Source organism: Syngnathus scovelli, chromosome 5 (assembly GCF_024217435.2).
Source record: "Syngnathus scovelli strain Florida chromosome 5, RoL_Ssco_1.2, whole genome shotgun sequence".
NCBI classification, from domain to species: Eukaryota; Metazoa; Chordata; class Actinopteri; order Syngnathiformes; family Syngnathidae; genus Syngnathus; species Syngnathus scovelli.
The window spans coordinates 5339544-5358266 of NC_090851.1; the positions used below are offsets into that span (position 1 = coordinate 5339544).

Below are 18723 nucleotides of genomic sequence, written 5' to 3' on the forward strand. Positions count from 1 at the left end.
GAATTGGCTACTATAATTTAATCAAGAGGACTAAATTGCACACTTGATTGAAAAAAAGTATGTTTAAAAAGCCCAACATAACCATAACAACTATGAAAATTGCAACGCAATTAAATATGCCACATAATAACTTCAAAGAGGTCTCATCTTGTGTGCGCGCTCCCGAGAGGCTTCTACTTTTGTCGACGGTCGTCGACGTAATAACGCCGAAATGCCGTGCACGAGCGGCACCGAGCAGCAGGAGCAGTTGTCATGTGAATCAGCTGGGCCGAACTAGGAAGCAGATAACATCGCGACTCGCTTTTTTCGAAATCAAGGTAATGCACATTCTTATCATCCCATGATCGGCCTTGCAGATGATCGCCCCGTATCTCAAGTATCTCAATTTCCGCAGGCTTTGTGCGTTTCGTGACTCATTTGCTCCAAACAGCTAACAGTTAGCCTCGCTAGCTAGATAAAAGTTGGCATGCCCATTAATGCCAATGGTCCTCTCGCACCGTGAGCCCTCTTTTGTTTATTCATGGACCAGACAACTTTGGCAATTATTGCAAAGTGTTTATGTTACGTGAATTTAACTAGAATGCCAGCATTTCGCACAGTCGTACAGAGTAGTAGTTGTGGGCCTGTGTGTGTAGCCACCTTGGTGGGACATTTAAACCCCCACTCGGCTGTGCGCACTCACAAGTTAGCAAAGCGAGCGGCTGGCTTGTGTTTGGCTGTTTTATTTTATTTTTTATATCCATGCCAGTCCTACTGAGTCGTTGCCAGTAAACGCTTGTTTTATAATGAAGCTCAAGAGTTATTTCATGAGCTAGCGAGCTGGGCTATTTTGCTAAGCCATTGCTAGGAATCAAAACAAAACGTAGCATAGTCAGCTAGCCGAGGACACAACAAAGATGAACCGTGTCGAATAAACTTGGTTGATGGTAAATAGTGAACCTTATTCAGAAATATTGTTTAGTTACGTGCCATGATGTTAACACATTTTTTTTCTTATTATTGATGTGTCGACTAATGTGATGCACGCTTTAAGGACAAAACGTTACGAGCCGGACAATGGCGTGCAATGTAAACAACATGTAGCAACAGTTAATCGTATTCGCGATCGTCCAATTCGTCTTGAAGATGTGTTACATAAGCACGTCTGAATCCATTGTAATGCGACCCGAGTGGCTGTTTGTCTAAAATCCCCACAAAAGTAGTAAACGTCGTGTTTCTTTGTTTATGGTGGAATTCAAATTACTTTTGGGAGTGGGGTGGGCGGATGGGACAGATCCAACAGGGTCCCGTTTGGCATCATAAAAGGATTTGAGGCATCAATCCACTTTATATGGAGCTCTACTGCCACCTAGTGGTGAACTTGCCTATGTACCCTATCATGCGAAGGCTTACCATGTATCTGAGAATATCACAACGATCGACCGGGTATTAAAGTCAAAGTCAAAGCCAGTTATAGATTAAAATGTATATTTTTTCTAGGTTTAAACGCTCACCATCTTTACACATTTATTGCACAGCCAGTTTTAAAATCCTAAGATTCAAGATCTTCATTTGTCATTTGTTAAGTAAAAACACAACGATAACACTAATCAACGAAATTCTGAATTTTCTATGTTCCTGTACCTATAAAAAGAATATAAAAGGACATAAATACCAGAACAATCGTGAAAAAAATCTTTTAAAAAAAGACAGTGTGAACTTTTGGAGTATTCCACCTGTCCTGTTTTTATTATTCATTTTTCCCCCCAGCTTGCATCTGATGAGGCGACATCATGGCGGGAGCAGAGGTGTGTACCCCTGCAAACCCCACTTGCAAAATTATGACCTTCAGGCCCACAATGGAGGAATTCAAGGACTTCAACAAGTACCTAGTTTATATGGAGTCTCAGGGTGCCCAGCGTGCAGGTCTGGCCAAGGTATGAAGGCCTCCCCATTTCCTACCATTTTCCCCAAAAGCAACAGTCTATCATTTCCCTTTTTTTCTCTCCAGGTGATTCCTCCTAAAGGCTGGAAGCCTCGTCGTACCTATGATGACATCGACGATTTGATGATCGACGCTCCCATTCAGCAGATGGTAGCTGGCCAGTCAGGCCTTTTCACTCAGTACAACATTCAGAAGAAGCCTCTCAGCGTGCAGGAGTTCAGGCGACTAGCTAACAGCGACATGTGAGTATCCTGACAATCTTATCATCCTTCTGTCAGAGGTGAAGGATGATCATCATGTTCTAAATTAGTTGTTTTTCCCCATAGGTACTGTACGCCTCGTTACCTGAACTATGAAGATCTCGAGCGGAAGTACTGGAAGAACCTGACGTTTGTTTCGCCCATATATGGTGCTGATGTCGGCGGCAGCCTCTATGATGAGGTATCCCGAATGATTTAGAGATGGAAATGCAGTGATGGTTTTAATCCCTTGCTGTTTTTGTTCTTCTGTGTTTTGTTTAATTTTCTGAGACACCCTAAATAGCCACAAAATACTGCCATAGCCCATCTTATCATGAAAGTAGTAGAATAATTGGTGTTACCAAGATTTACAAATGTTCTCAGTTTGTATTTTGCTTTTACTTGCAAGTTGTGAACTAGTATGTGACGATTTAGATTCTTGAAACCATAACTTTGACCATCAACTTTGAATCTAAAATCACTATGTCGTAATCTTTTAGGATGTGGAAGAATGGAACATTGGCCACCTGAACTCAATCTTGGACGTCATCGAGGAGGACTGTGGTGTGTCCATCCAGGGCGTCAACACTCCATATCTCTACTTTGGCATGTGGAAAACAACTTTCTCCTGGCACACCGAAGATATGGACCTGTACAGCATCAACTACCTCCACTTTGGAGAGCCCAAGTCCTGGTTAGTGTGTGCTTTATGTGGGGTGGATGGACAAAAAACACTTTATACAACAAAATGCCATCAAGTTCAACGATACCACAAATTTTACAACCAAAGAAACACGATTCCAACCTTCACAACAACGTGTACCCCACTTCAATCTCACAACCACTTACTTAGCCTCGGGGTAGCCACAGTGCTCGTTTTTTCACTATTGATCTTTCAGAGCAATTATTCGAACACAGCAAATGCTTGTTTAATTCTGTCAAGTAAATAAAATTAGGCCATTACAGACAAATAGAGCCACTCATCAAACTAGAACGGCCAATGCTGCTTAGATTAGGTTGATGCAATGTGATAAATAACTATTGATCGGGCCGCTGCTCTTTGCTTAGGCAGAAACATTGAGTCAATGTGTGTCGGAAGGTTTGTATACAGCGTAAATATTAAGACTTGTGCATGGAGGAAAGTAGGTAAAATCACAACAAACATTTCTCTTGTGTCTTGTGGACGACTTAGCAGATTTATTCATTAGCTAAGCAGTGGTTGAAGATTATTATTATTTTTTTTATATCCCAGGATGGGGGCAGCTCAAAGATGCATGCCTCACTAGAGCCCCTTTAAGTATCCCCACCTATCATGTCCTTCCTAAGTTTCCTCTGTGAATTCCACATTTTCTTCTTATTGATTTTTATTTACTTTCCACTAGATGGCAGTCTTGAATTAGCGATCCCTCTTTGTCCCACTTGTACCACACACACAGGCTCTAAAAATGACTCAATATTGAGAGTGTTTGGAAAGTCACAAGTAATTAATTCCCCATCTGTCTTTTGCCTGATAGGTATGCCATCCCCCCTGAGCATGGCAAGAGACTGGAACGTTTGGCTACAGGTACATTTTCATTTGATTTCACCTTAGTGTTTGAAGTAATCAGGTGAAGATTGAATAATGGTGTCATTGCGTTTAAGTTTGAATTAGAATGCATGTATTTTGGGTCATTTTGGGAAGCAAATGATTCTCCCCCTTGTCTGAAGTTAATTTTTTTTCTTCAAGTAGCTGTGATTCTCAGATTTGTGATTCTGTGATTTGTCACAGTCTTTTAATTTCGTGTGTGTGTGTGTTTTATCAGGTTTCTTTCCTAACAGCTTCAAGGGATGTGAAGCGTTTCTCCGTCACAAAATGACACTAATCTCCCCTTTTGTGCTGAAGAAGTATGGCATTCCCTTTGACAAGGTGAAAATTACTTTTTATTCTTTAGAAAACAACTTTTCATACCTGTGGATTTCTAATTTCCTTTCACTTGTCATCACAAAGACAACACTGTTTTCTTAAAGTCCTTTTACCATTCCCCACTCTCAAATGCAAACTTTCAGATTACGCAGGAGGCTGGAGAGTTCATGGTCACCTTCCCTTATGGCTATCATGCTGGCTTCAATCACGGTTTCAATTGTGCCGAGTCGACCAACTTTGCAACCATACGATGGATCGAATACGGCAAAAACGCCACACAGGTATCAAATCAGCTGATTGTCAATGGAGCGAAATGGAGTTTTTAAAAATAAATTAACATATTTGTCCTTTCTTTCCCCCATTTCTAGTGTACTTGCAGTAAGGATATGGTCAAAATATCCATGGAGCCTTTTGTAAAGAGGTTCCAGCCTGACCGTTATGCCAACTGGATGCTGGGCAAAGATTCTTCACCCATCGACCACACACTGGCCACTCCCAGTACAACACCCGAATTGCAAAGCTGGTTGCAGCGGCGCTGCAAGATGAAATCCTCCAATAAAAGGTATTCTTTCCTTTTTCCACTTGTGGTGTTTGTCTGATGCTGTTTTTTTTAGAACTCTTAAATGTTGTTTTCATTGCTCATACAGTGGCAGCCACTCTCGGATGCGTTTAAAACGTCTCCGACCCACAGAGGAGCCTGTTGGTCTGCATGGCAGTTCTCTGTGCAGCAGCAGGAGGAAAGGCCTGTGCGGTCCGCCTGGACCCAAAATGCGACGGTCTGTCCAAGAAACGCCTTGCAAATCAATAAAGGCAGAAGAGGAGCAAGAGCAGGAGAAACACGGAAGAAGAGAGACGAGACAAAGCCAGAACTCTCTTCAGCTTTCTGGTAGGACTTTCTTGTTTGTTTTTACATTTGGGTTTTATTTTCTGTTCATATAGATAAAATATCTCTGACATTTATTGCAGATGAATTTTGTGCAACCTACTCTGCGTCTACAGGTCGCTGCAGGCAGATGTGCGTGGTCAAGGTCAACCGAGTCGAGGGCAACACTTTGGGTTTGTCTAACACGGAGCTCCAAAACTCTCAGTCCTGTTCCAGTCCGTCGCCAGCCTCCTCATCAAATCAGGATTTGAAGGCAGAAACTGACACTCATAGTGACCCAGAAGACATCTCAAGGGCTGAGATCAATGATAGGACTTCTGAAGGACTCAGAGATTTATCTGAGCCATCTCAAACACATCTAGGAATGAACACTTCAGCTTGTTGCCCCTCTGAACCTCAAGACCTCTTAAATTCTCAGGACTGTTCTCCCAGGGACCCTCCCATGGAGACCGCTACACTCACCCCCCCTTACCACACAACAAGCACCTCCACCGAAACAGCGATGGGCTCATGTCCACTTGATTCCGACGCTCAGACAACAAACGTATCGAGTACAGACAACACGTCAAGCCTCCCAGAACCAAACACTAACAGCAGCATGGACAAAGCATCTGGAATTTGTGCAAACACAAGCGCCGAACCAGAATTAACAATCACTTTTGACCAAAAACATATTGACTCACAATACACTACAGAGGGAGCTTATGATGCAGAAGCCAAGCCAGCAGAGGGAGCGAGTGGCACATCAAGTGTCCCTCCCGCCTCGCCAAGCCGTGACTGCGTGTTAGAAAACAGCAGTTGTGAGCAAAGTGTTTTCCTCCCGTTGCTACAAAGCAGCGCAGTGGATATGCCGCACCTCACTCCAGAGCCAGCAGACACATTTGCAATCTGTTCTTTACCGCCCGTATTGACCCAAGAGATGCCCTCCCTTACCCCAGCTGACGATGGGCTTCCCGCCACCTCCAAATCTTGCACGTACTCTCACCAGTTTGCACCTGTGCTCCAGCGGGAGATGCCAGGAGCTTCTCCACCCTCGCGTATACTCGAACAGGAAGAGACTGACTCAAGTATTCCCAACGAAAGTTCCCATCCAGAACAAATCCACGATTGGCATTTACCGTCTTCAAACAATATTCATATTGCAGATATTCCAAGGTTAGAAACTGATGTGACTCATCTAGCTGGCGATGACAGCGACAAAACATCCGATTGTGTTCAGGAAGGTGTTTTAATGTCTGACGTAGATGCCGAAAAGCATGCGGAGATTGGAAACTTTGAAGAGAATGAGGCCTCCTACCAGCTAGCTCAGAGCGTTGCACCTTTAATAGAGCAACATTCCATCTTAGCCGAGTTAGCAACGATTGATAACTCCAAACACCAAGATCAAACAGATTTGCCATTGAGTCAAAGCAGTGTTGGCCCACTTGGGTCTGCTACCTCATCTCATAATCCCTCATCCCCTTCTATCCCCAAGCACCATTACTCCGAATTAGAACTTCACTCTCATTCACCGTGCACACCCCAAAGTCCACACGCCGAGCCTCCGTATGACTCCAGCAGCATTTGGAGGAACTTCAACTCACAGGGCCCCGCTGTGCTCATCCAGCCAGAACCTTCCTGCGACTTCACCCATGACCCCATCTCGTACACCGTGTGGACGGAACCCCAGTGCAAAGAGGTCACACATCTGCAGGATCCTGAAGAAGAATTACATGAAAGCCAAGAGGGGGACTCCGGACCTCTTACTTGGGCTCAGCTCGAGCCCACCTCGCTCCTTTCAGTCACTGCCGCTGAGATTGCGGAGTCACGCGGCGATGAAAGGGAATCCGACGGGGAGTTGGAAAGACGGTCCTCCGGAGGTGCTGTTCTACCTTTGGTGATGGGAGAAGGTGAGCAGGCTGAGATGTCTGACATGGAGGAAGATGAGTCTGATGAGGACGAAGAGCAGCAAAGCAGCGCCAACGACGAGAGCAGCAGTGACTCATCCGACGAGGAGGAAAGTGATCTCAGTGACTACGAGTGTGATGAATCAGGCTTGGAACCAGGCGAGGTTTGCGCTGTGAGTGTTTTTGTCAAACAGTCCTCTCCCGCATAATGTGTACGTCTACTGATGAGCATCCTCCTTCTTGTTCATGCCAGTACCCTGCTTTGGCAGTCAAGAGGACCACTAAGAGCTGGCGTCACCCACTCAGGAAACCCACGGCCAGGGCTGTACCCACTGCGGTCAAACATCAGGCCGCCAGTGATGATGGTCAGTACGCACACACTTAAAAGTTCATTGAGGCCTTCTGTTGAGGTTTTGCTTTGAAAAGAGTCAGACATGTCTCATTCTTAATGTGTGGTTTTATGTTGCAAAGCAGGTGGTAGCGAGCCAGAAAATCATCATCATTTGCCGTCTTTGGTTCAAAAGACAAGTTGGATTGGATTTGATGGCCAAAAATGATTATTCAACATCAGGAATATAATAGCGTACCATTTCCTTTGTTTAGGTAGTGAGGCCATCAAGAAAATTACCTCACTAAGTTGCGAACAGACTTTTGTCTTAATGCGATGAACAAGAAATCAAAGTAATGCCAGGGAGCATTTGTGTTGCTTTTTACAACCACTGAACCATTTCCCCGCTCGCCTCTCCCCATTTTTCACGTTTTATGTCTCCCCAAATGATCCCTCTGACGTCAATGTGTGCATTAAGCAAAAAAAAGATTTACCTCCATGTCCCATTATAATAAAATACCCTTGTGATGTATACTCCATTTGTTTTCATGGTTTGGAAGCCGAGGGGGCTCTGGATGATCAACTGTAGATACACACATGCGCACAAAATCGCATCCCTCATCTCCATGTTAGTGTTGAAGGATCAATCATTTAGCCGCCGTCTCCGCTGTTTATCCCCGCCGCGCAATATTCTTACCATGAAACCACAACTGACAAGCCTGTTTTATGATGGCACTGGAAGCTGTTTGTCATTTTCTTTCTCATACAGGGTCACGTATGGAAAGATTTGTCAGCACAAATGATGGATTACATGTGACTTAGCAGCAAAACTTTTTTTTTTTTTTTTTAATAAGTCACAAGCTGAAACCAAATAAATACTCACTCAATGTCCGTATGTCCAGATCTCGAACCGCCTGACGCAATCCTCGCAGATGAGGACGAGTCTGAGATTGAAACATGGGCCAGGCCGCTGATCTACCTGTGGCAAAACAGGAAGAGCTGCTTCACAAGCGAGAGGGAATACAACGCTCGTGCCGCCACCATGGAGCCGTATTGTGCTGTATGCACACTCTTCATGCCCTACTATCAGGTACCTAAAATATGTCCTCTTATTGTCATGTGCATTGATTGCAAAATGGTCACCAAGCATTAACACACCTCAAATATAGCTGTTCTCTGACCTCGGGTCACTCTAGCTGATAAAAGTGAAATCAATACGCTTAGATCACTTTGTGTGAGACTAAATGGTCCCCCCCCAAAAACTCCACTCAGAGGGGATTTTATTTCATACATTAAGGTGGACCTTCGATGGATTTTAGCCATTTTTTAAAGCTTGAGTGGATTTAAATTTTTTTATTTTGTCTAACTTAGTAATTATTACCACACAGCTTACTGGCGCCCATGTGAAACAGTTTAGTAGTATTCAATAGGCTGTTACAAACACATTTCATGGTACTTTGGCGTAAAAAAAAAAAAAAAAAAAATTATCAAGTCTTTGTTGATATGGAATTAATGCATTTTATGATTTATTCTGATAGCAAATGGCAGCTGTCTAAATCATAATTTGCATCCTCGTCATCACAACAGTGATGATAATCACATTGTTTTGAGCTTGCAATTATCTCATTGAAGAATCATTTAACATTAGTTGCCACCTGCTAATAGTTTTATTGTAAGAAGGGAGGGATGATATTTCATCATCCACCACTTTAAAAAAAAAAAATCTAACAATCTGATTTCCTATTCTAGGGAGAAGACAAAGCAGAGGAGAGTAGCCCCAAAACAGCAGAAGACACATCGACGTCTTCAACTTCCAAGGAGGATCTTGCGCTTTGTTACCGGGGTCCGAGAAAATCCAAGCCCCTGATACCGGAAATCTGCTTTTCCTTCCGTGAGCAAAACTGCCCTCCAACTCCCACCAATCCTCTGCTGCAAGATGACGGCACCTCCCCTCTGCTTTCCTGTCAAGGATGCTGCCTTCAAGTACACGCAAGTATGTTATCCTGTTGGGATGGAGGCCACTCTAAAGTCTCAGCTAGACACTGTGGGAGACCCCCAAAGTCTCTCCGTACCAAAGGTTGAAATGTAGACGCAAAACACAAATCCTTCATTCATGCACTTATCTGCAAAAATTTGCACACATTTTTTTCCCAAAATCTCAAGCCCTTATTTGGCCAAACATACACTTTTAAGTATTCAGCTTAGAATCCCCCTCACCTCAAAAATGACATCGCTTATCCTTAAGTCGCTTTTGATTCCTACCGTGTTGATCCCTTCATGTTCTCTCCTGGAGGGTGTAGGTGTTACTTATGCGGTATGTCTGTGTGCAGCTAACCACTGTGTATTCGACACATGTTAAGTTGCTCCACATGCCCGCGGTTAGAGTGTGGGACTGAAGTCTGTGTCATTTGACACTGATGACAAAGCCACAAGTTTGCTTTCAAGAGCATCGCTAAGGACGGGTTGAAGCATCTTTTGCTCTCTGTTGTTACTCGATCTCCGGGAAGGAAAGAGAGGTGAGACAGGACGTTATGCGTGGTTTGGTGATGGATAGCCGAGGGGAAGAACAAAGGCGTACAGTCATACACAAACTTTATTATAAATAAAAATCCTCCCCCATAGGTTGAATGTCCAAATCCTCTCTGGCGGTTGAATTTTAACCAACTGCTTGCTTTGAATACAATCCAATTTGCTTGGATTTTAGACCACCAGCACTTATTTTGTTTCATGACACATTTGTAACCAAGGACATAGATCAAAACTCAAGAAAACAAGATTGACACAAAACGGCCGCTTTCATATTGTTTATGATTTTGTTGTGGCAGTCGGCCATGCCATATGGGTTACATATACATGTTGCGGCGAGGAGTTTGGGGTTGGGAGACATGGCGGCATGGGGTCTCTTGTCTTGTCACGCAAAGCGCCCTGATATGTAAATCACAAATATATATAACAGCATTTTTTTTCCCCATAGCCATACGTTGTTGTTCGCATACATTTTTATTTTATCCATCTGGCCGTAAAGATGCTGTCGCAATGGAACCTTCTTGTGTCTCTTTAGTGTTTGATAATGCTATCTATTTTGGGACACTGGTGTTAACCTCACTTAATTTTTCAAAGAATTGTGCCCATAATAAATAGACAAAGTTGCATGAATCTATTCCTGTCACTGGAGCTGTGCAACATGGATTGTTTATATCCTGATATAGGCAATTCTATTTTGTTCTATTTTTCTCCATTTATTTACAAAATATAGAATCTTACAGTCACACTTCTATTTTCATAGATTGGCTAGTAGTGCGATTTATAATCAGATGTTAATAATTCTGTTGACGGCAGCAAACCAGTTGGATTCAAAGATTCTGCTTCTCTACTACTTTTCTCTTGTTTTCTTTTTAGTCTAAAATGGCTAACGTTCAGCTCAACATGTCCCATAATCATAATAACTTAACAACCCCCTAAATAAACAAATGTCAAATGTGGAGTGTCAATCCACACAGATAATTTCACGTCGCAAAAATGCAAAAAGTTAACCACTAATGTGAAACTATATTATATTTACACACTCAACTTTGGATAGATAACAAGCAGAGAAATGTACGATTGCATAATCGATTTAGCATCCAAATGAACACAAAGCTGTTGTTTTTAAGGTAAAGTGACCCCATATTGTAGCCGCGCTAACATTCTCTCAATTAGATACCATCGATCCGCAGTTCCCCTGTTCAAAGTCTCAGGAAACAATGTCTTATTTTCTTCTGTCAATGTGTCTGGCAAACGATTTCCTATTCTCTATCAAGTGTTTAGTTCTTTGTAAAAGACTCACACTTTAAAGTGGATACCCCTACCCCCCTATTTTCCACTTAAAAACTGAAAAGCAAGTTAGTCAGGAGCAAAAAGAAAAAGAGAATTTCAAAACATTTGAGAGAACTTAGCTGTCCGGGAGCAGTACTCTCAACTTTGTGGCATGACATTGTTTGTCCTTAACCACGTGCAAATTGAGGGGAGTCTTACGGGAAATCCCTTGTAAGTATATATTAATAGCCGAATGACCTTTCAAAGGAACATTGACTAAGTGAATGTCACACGGTTTGTATATTTTGGAGCTAAAGTGAATAATTCCAACTTCCATTAGGTTGCTACGGTGTTGGAGCAGACGACGCCGGCGACCTTTGGTCCTGCGATCGCTGCGCGGAAGGCATCATCGCAGCGGTAAGTGTTTTTAACAACAGTACTTGACCCAGATACTTTTTCCCAAGTATTTCAATCGAGATTTCTAAACCTTCAAGATGTAACTCTCACCTTTCCTTTCACAAAGATGTCACAAGTTGTTTATTCTGTGTTACCCGACAAAATAAGCCTCAAATCACCGTGGGTGCACCTTTTTGATATGAGCAGAATAAAAGAAGCTAACTCTTTAAACCTTTTGGAAGTGAATCCCTTTCAGCATGAAATGATTTTCCACAAACCAGACTCAGAGCCACACATGAAAGCAGCCCAGTTAAAACCTTCTTTTGCTCTCTCGTCTCTCTCTTAATATTTCCTCAGGAATGCTGTTTGTGTAACCTCAGAGGCGGGGCACTGAAGAAAACCCAAAATGACAAGTGAGACAAGCTTTGGTTCTGCGATTAGCTCAGCGTCTCCCATCTCCAAAGCACGCACACAATAAGTGTATTAATTTGTTTGTGTCACGTGTAGGTGGGCCCACATCATGTGTGCAGTCGCACTGCCGGAGGCGAGGTTCATCAACGAAGTCAAGCGGGGTCCCATTGACACCAGCCGGATCCCCATACAGCGATACAAACTGGTGAGGAGCTCTCGCTTGCGCACACACAGGGAGCGATGGAATTCCCCAGGTCCTTAAGGACAGGCTCGGTCTAATTAATGAAGTGTTCACAGCTCCAATTAACAACGTGAGACGAACATGCCCGCAATCAAAGTGAGATAATTAACCACCGGTGGGTGCGAGCGGGGGCTCGTGTTAGTGCAAATGTCCATAAGTGTGTTTGGACTGTGCTTGCATCTGCTGTGTGTGTGTGTGTGTGTGTGTGTGTGTGTGTTTGCTTAATGAGAGCGCCGCAGTGTGTCTCAGTAGACTTGACATGTTGCCACCGTAGTTAGCCTTGTGCTCCGGGCGGTACGATAGCTCAACACAAAGAAACGAAGTGATGAGGTCCCTTCCTCTGTTCAAGTGGATAACCGCGCTGAACCCTGCCTGCTCATTTCAGCTTGAATTAGAGTCTCGGAAGGAAGTATTATCGTATATAAAGATCAGTTTAAGGTTGCAAGTAGAATTGTATAATGATGGAGAAAAAGAAAGAAGTGCTTTCTACATCTCTGTTCACGTTGGAATTTGCATTCAATAATCACACAAAATGACAAATGTGCATTTATACTACTGTATGTTACTATTATTTTATTGTACTGTGAATGACTAAGAGATATAGCAGTGAAGACATTTAATTTAAATGAATTTAAATTAAATTTTTTAATTTATTTATTCAGGCCTTATAAAATGTCTTCAATCGTCAAATTAATTACACATTGTCTGATCATTTTTGGTGGTGGCTAATAGTGTGCCCAAGCGTATACAAGAGAACTCTGTTAGCACTGATGCTAGCTGTGTTCACACGCCACTATGTGACTAATACTCGAAGGAAAAAATAACGAAACCTTCTGACACACTATACAGTGGTTAGACCATGATAAAATGAAAAACCAACAACAAAGGGACTGTAATGTTAATGCTTGTGCAAACGCCAAGGTCCCGTTTTGACCACAAATGCCACGGCAACCATGACCATGAAGCAATTCTTCTAAATCCAAGTCTCGCCATATTGTTTCATTAAATTTTGTAAAATTATAGATGTCATACCTTTCGATTGTTTAGTCTGTTCATTCTAAATCCTCCATGTGTTTGGAGGCCAGCACCGGACCCGTTGCCCCTCGAGCACCCCACCGCATTCATAATTTACTGTAACTCAACACACACTCACAGTAGCGCACCGGCGCACATCCATAATTTACTGTGGGAATGTTCTTAACGCATGGCTCAACACAAGCACCCGAATACACCCCAGAGAGGACACGGGCAAAGTGGGCTAGGCTCAAACATTTGATGATGTTAACGTTCTCACACTAACTCGGAGGTCTCATACACATTGTTTTTCCAACAATTACTTCACACTGATAAGCATCTGCTCAGAGACAAATCCACCCTCTTACACACGCGTCATTGGTTGCATGCCAGTCACATTCTTGTCACGCTGGCTTCAATAGGTAGACGAGATGCTCTGGCCAGCACTTCCAACACAGCCGTCCATAATGGAGGAGGTGTGGGAAAAAGGCTTCAGGAAATGTAGGCCAAGTTTGTAGTCATCAAGCAAGCACGCACGTAGCCGACGTCGTCCTGTTCACTAATAGATGTGCAAAGGAGACCATATTAACTCATTCAATGCCAGTGACAGATTTATTCGCCAAAGATTTGTTTTAATAGGAGAAATGCATAGATGTGAGCATTTTATACAAAGTATTTTTGTTAACGTTTGGCTGATTTTGCAGATCTTTTTTCTCTATGTAATAACTTCCGAATACCTGGTGATGGTTAAAGGCAAAGGCCAGGTCTACTGTGGAGCAGCGAGGCTTCAAAAAGTGTTGTGAAGAAAATGCACGTTAGCTAACAGAGGCAGTCATTAGTGCTATAATGGCGGGATGTCGTCATTTTTTCCCCCTTAGTGGGAGAGCGTGGAAACTGCCACAGTGACGGGCTTGGAACTTGATGGGCTGTTTAGTGCACCAAAGTGGCCAGTAGGTGCGAGTGTGTTTGGGCGCATGTACATGATGATCAGTCGCGTTTGTGTGCCGGATGGTTGCGGTAACTTGGGCTGATGTCATCTGATTACTCTTATTTGGGGCTTTCCTTCGATTGTAACGCTGGAACAAGACGTTTGCGTGGACAGCATTGCCGCTTGGCTCGCTTTCTCGTCCATTTGTTTATGTACACTGTGGTTTAAAATGACGTTAGGGATTCAAGGCACGACCGCAAGCTGACTCATTTTATTGTCTTTTAATTTGTTTTTGCTGTTGCTCATTCTCGAGCACTCTCAAATGAAATGCAAAGCAGCCGTTTAGCCCATTCCAGAGACCACACGGTTGATGATGTTTTGGTGCAACACAAGGAGTCGGTGACAGAGTTTAAGATAAGAATGAGGAGACTCAGCACTGTGCCTGGCTTTGTAAACTGAATTGAATTTAAGAACAAGTTATGTTCCCTGTGACTGTCAATCAGGTTTGTAGTAAGAACCGTCAATAGTGAAATGTGTTCTTCATTTCTTGAATAAGTCATGAAACAAAAATACAAATTGGAGGCAAACTTGAACGTTTTAACATTTATCAGGTTTGTTCGGCAAAAAGCAAATCGGATTAGTTTGGGCAACAGGTGAGAGGTTTTGAGGATTGTAACATTACATGCAAACATTCCATGTTCATTGATGTTGGTAAAATCACAATGTCCACATATTCAATTAAGTTTGACCCTTAAAAAATCTATCTTTAAAACTATTTGGTACAGCACATACAGTAACATGTAATGGTCTTTAGCCTTCATGAGATTTAAATGATTAATCTTGCTGAATTATGCATTTTTTTTTTCTAGGGAGGACAAAAATAGACTTTGTGACGCAAAGCAAAATAGCTGCCATTTTCATGCTTTTATTGTGAAAAATTATTCACGGTGCAAATATTAGTGGAAGACTGACTGCTGAAGATTTACCTACACTTTAGTCCTTGGACCATTTGCACCCTTCTACAAGATTTTGTCTACTTTCTTTATATTTTTCAAATAGATTTCTATTTTTATTGTTAAGTTGCAGAGAAAATGTCCTTTAAAAATACTCAGGTGGCCTCAGATTTATACTTGGCTGATGAAATAAGATGTTCGGGGTGAGTTGTTGACAGCCTGCTGTGGTCTGTGTGTGTTCACAGAAGTGCATCTATTGTCGTAAGCGCTGGGCGGGGAAGCGGCAGGCAGGTGCGTGCATCCAGTGCTCGTGTGGCCGGTGTCCCACCTCTTTTCACGTGACCTGTGGCCATGCCGCCGGGGTTGTCATGGAGCCTGATGATTGGCCGTATGTGGTGTCAATCACCTGCCATAGACACCAGTCGCGGAACTCTTCGGCTGTAAGTTAACGTTTAGGACGGTCACGTTGGCATAAAACTATTTAACAGTCTGCTCAAGTTAACATTAAATAGAAAGAAGTATTGGGATCCAGAAAACAAGAACTGTTTTGGGATTCTTGAAATTTGAAGGAAACCTAGTATTGATCCCTTAAACGAGAATCATTTTTGCAGAGGTAGAGAACTTAACTTTGAGTTTCTATAATTGTCCATATATTCAGTAATGACTTCTTTTTGCTTTATTAGAAGCAGCGAGCGTCTCAAGCGTCCATCTCGCTGGGCCAGACGGTCATCTCCAAGCATAAAAACCTGCGCTACTACAGCTCCAAGGTCACGGAGATCACCTCCCAGATGTTCTACGAGGTCATGTTTGATGATGGCTCCTTCTCCAATGATACCTACCCTGAGGACATAGTGGTGAGGATGTCTTTAATTAAGTCCATATTGGAAAAATATATATGTTCTTCAAACTATATAAGATTCTACAAAAATGAGAAAATGGGACTCATGGGAAAAAAATCTTCCGTTGCATTTAGTTAATGAGGAGCTAGTCCAAAATGGGCATCTACATACATAAGGAAATGTCTAAAGTTAAAATAAATCAGGGGTGCTGGTCAACTTTTCCCTTAAAATGATCCTGCATCTTTTTTCATGCACTCGCTGAGACTGATTATTATTTGTGTTTTGTATTTTTAGAGCAGAGATTGTGTCAACTTGGGTCCTCCCGAAGTCGGAGAAGCCGTTCAAGTGAAATGGCCCGATGGGCTCTTCTACGGCGCCAAATATTTGGGATCCAATGTGTCCTACATGTGCCAGGTATGACGCAAACAAATGACCCACTAACACACTTACCTTCCTCTTCTTATTTCCTCTGCAAATGCAAAAGTTGTGTCTCGCATGGAGTCGAGGGAGTGCCGGTAAACTAGTTGAACTCCCTCGACATCGGAGCCATCGTGACTCCGCCGACATCTTGAGGACCATGTGAGAATAGCTGGAGGGAGCGAAAAGACACCAGACGCTGCAGCGAGAAATGAAAGCGCTAAAGCCGCCGTGCTAGCGAGCGCTGATGGGAAGAGCGAGCCGAGGATGAGAAGGATGTGACGACGTGCATTATTCAAACTCACTGAAATATTCACCAGGCTTCGACTCATGCGGCTCCCCACTTAAAGCTTTATTTAGACCAGCTGGGCGTCAAACGTTAGTTATGCGCTAATGCTTCCGTGACGCACTCGCTTGCACAAGTTGAGATTTGGTTAAAGTTAACTTTAAGGATTTCTTTTCAGTGTCTAATAGTTTCACATTTTCCCTTTTCCCTGTGCGTGTCAGGTGGAGTTTGAAGATGGCTCTCAGGTGTTGGCAAAAAGAGACGACATCTATACGTTGGACGAAGATCTGCCTAAAAAGGTGAAGCGTCGACTTGTAAGTATTATGTCACATAAGGCAAGGGAACCTATAAATTGCAACACAATAGGAAAGGGGAGGGGTAGGGGACAATCCACTTAACAACAGTTTTATTATAAATTAAAATTCTTGGCTGACTTGTTCGTATCATTCACTCCCATAGCTCCCCCTTGGTTGTCATAGTAACAACAGCCGGCTTCCCACTTAAGTTGCAGCAGAATAAGAGTCGTTTTGAAATGTGAAAAAAAATGCATTGCATGATTCGTTTATTTCTATTGGGAGAAATGGATTCTCACGGGTTAGAGGAACAGACTGTGTCTGACCTCTGAGGTTTTAGTGTGTTTTGTGTTTGAAGACATGACAGGTTAATTGAAGCTTCCTTTCCACTTTGTGCATTGCCAGTCCACAGCCTCCAGCATGCGTTTCCAAGACGCCTTCTTCACCACACAAGGGGAGAGGAAACGGCAGCGTACGCCCAATTCACGCTTCCAGAAGGACTACGTGGCACTGCCGGACCTCCGCGCCACTGCCAAAAGCTCATGGGAGCAACACAAAGGGAAAGAAAAGTGACGGGGGCCCTGACAGAGACCAATGAATGCACTGAGGTCACAGTCCATGCGTAGGCGTGTGTGAGTGTTTGCGTGTGTGCTTGAGATTATATTTTTTGGACTGTAAAAAATTTCCCAGATTTTCTTGTGACCAGCAAAGGGGGCACAGAGAGGGAGCGGGTTTGACTCGTCTGTAGTTTCAAATGAATTTGTAAATTAATTCTACATTGATTGTTGGGGAGGATGTCGTCTCCTCAGTCGCCTCCTTGTGCTTTCACATCCGTCAGGGAGCAAACTGTGACTTTACACTTGTCGCAAGGTTTTGTTTTTACATGAGAAATGTAAAGTGGTTTTCCTTAACAGCTTGCCCATGGAGGTCTGTTATTTTTAAGTTTTGATTTTGATCTTTTCTGCACCTTGCTTGTAGTATTTTCCTTGTGTGTCATTGTTTCCCCATCGCATGTTTAACACTGTCGCTAAGCCGCGCCAACATGGCTTCCCCTCTGCTCTTGTGAGTCACTTGAGTATATTTTAATGATTCTGTTCGGATTTATTCGTGACAAAAATACATGCACACTGAGATTATGAATTAAAAAAAAAAAAACAGTGAGTGTTCTAGAGAGACAGGAAGCCATGCCTGCGCGCGCCTGATTAAATGAGAAATGCTACTCTGTTGAATGAAATTATTTAAATTTGTATTTATTTTTGTGCTTGCTATAGTTGAACTATTGCTAACTGCTGTAAGGAAAGCAAAATAAAATATGTTTTTTTAATTGCCAACGCGTGTGCCTTTTTTTTGTGGAACTGGACACGAGGTGATCGTAGAACAAGGAAATATGTTCTACATGTGCGACCATTCGGGAAAAAAAACATAATTATGTAAATCCATACATCAGTTAGGCATGGTGATTTAAGTGACTGAAAAGCCACAGTTCTTTGTTTCTTTATGACGACGTCCCTCAATGTTTTGCCAGAAACGTAACAGAGTGTTCATCCACCCTTACCTTTTACACAGAACCCAATGAAGCGAGATATTGCCTTTTACATTTGCTGGGAAAATAAAAAGTGAACAGTTAGTGGGCCACTTGGGCATTATACCTGGCACTGAAGACACATTCCTTTGATTAAACCCACCAGCCCAGAATTTAGAAGATTGCAACTCCTGTAATATTTATAATTGTTATATTTTGAAGGGGAAATAATTATTTTTTTAATTGATTATTTTGTTGTTGGAGTGTTACATTTTTGCTGTGGCTGTGTTCCAGGGGGTTTGGTTTCTCATGTAAAATGAGAGTCTTAGCTCTATAAAGGTTGTGTAACACTGTTGAAAGGTCTTGAGGCAGCAGAGAGTTGTTAAAGAACTTAAGTGGAGCTCAGCTTAAGGGCTTCACAATGGAAACCCATGTCAGGAATCTCGTATTCAATTATCAGCTCTC

At 42.7% G+C, this 18723-nt stretch overlaps 1 protein-coding gene across 4 annotated transcripts; it reads left to right on the forward strand.

Moving 5' to 3' along the window:
• Positions 1-169: 169 nt before the first annotated feature.
• kdm4c (lysine (K)-specific demethylase 4C) lies at positions 170-18067 on the forward strand. 4 transcript variants are annotated; one of them, XM_049720186.1, is made up of 22 exons: positions 170-317; positions 1750-1916; positions 1991-2166; positions 2251-2365; positions 2664-2857; positions 3678-3727; positions 3966-4069; positions 4210-4347; positions 4435-4628; positions 4714-4952; positions 5033-7008; positions 7089-7200; positions 8066-8253; positions 8913-9156; positions 11299-11375; positions 11712-11767; positions 11862-11970; positions 15147-15341; positions 15585-15755; positions 16035-16154; positions 16665-16757; positions 17142-18067. In XM_049720186.1, the coding sequence occupies exons 2-22, from the start codon at positions 1773-1775 to the stop codon at positions 17307-17309; spliced, it is 4863 nt and encodes a 1620-aa protein (XP_049576143.1). In that variant the 5' UTR covers positions 170-317; positions 1750-1772; the 3' UTR covers positions 17310-18067. The 4 variants fall into 4 exon arrangements, with proteins under 4 accessions (XP_049576143.1, XP_049576144.1, XP_049576145.1 ...); XM_049720187.1 differs by having other exon boundaries at positions 16665-16742; XM_049720188.1 differs by having other exon boundaries at positions 5066-7008.
• Positions 18068-18723: the final 656 nt, after the last annotated feature.

What these genes read in the sequence shown, in the direction of transcription:
- kdm4c (XM_049720186.1), top strand. Translation starts at nt 1,773, where the DNA reads ATGGCGGGAGCAGAGGTGTGTACCCCTGCAAACCCCACTTGCAAAATT. An exon ending in GCGGCAGCCTCTATGATGAG is followed by an intron (nt 2,366 to 2,663) that starts GTATCCCGAATG and finishes GTAATCTTTTAG; the next exon opens with GATGTGGAAGAATGGAACAT. An exon ending in GAACTCTCTTCAGCTTTCTG is followed by an intron (nt 4,953 to 5,032) that starts GTAGGACTTTCT and finishes CATTTATTGCAG; the next exon opens with ATGAATTTTGTGCAACCTAC.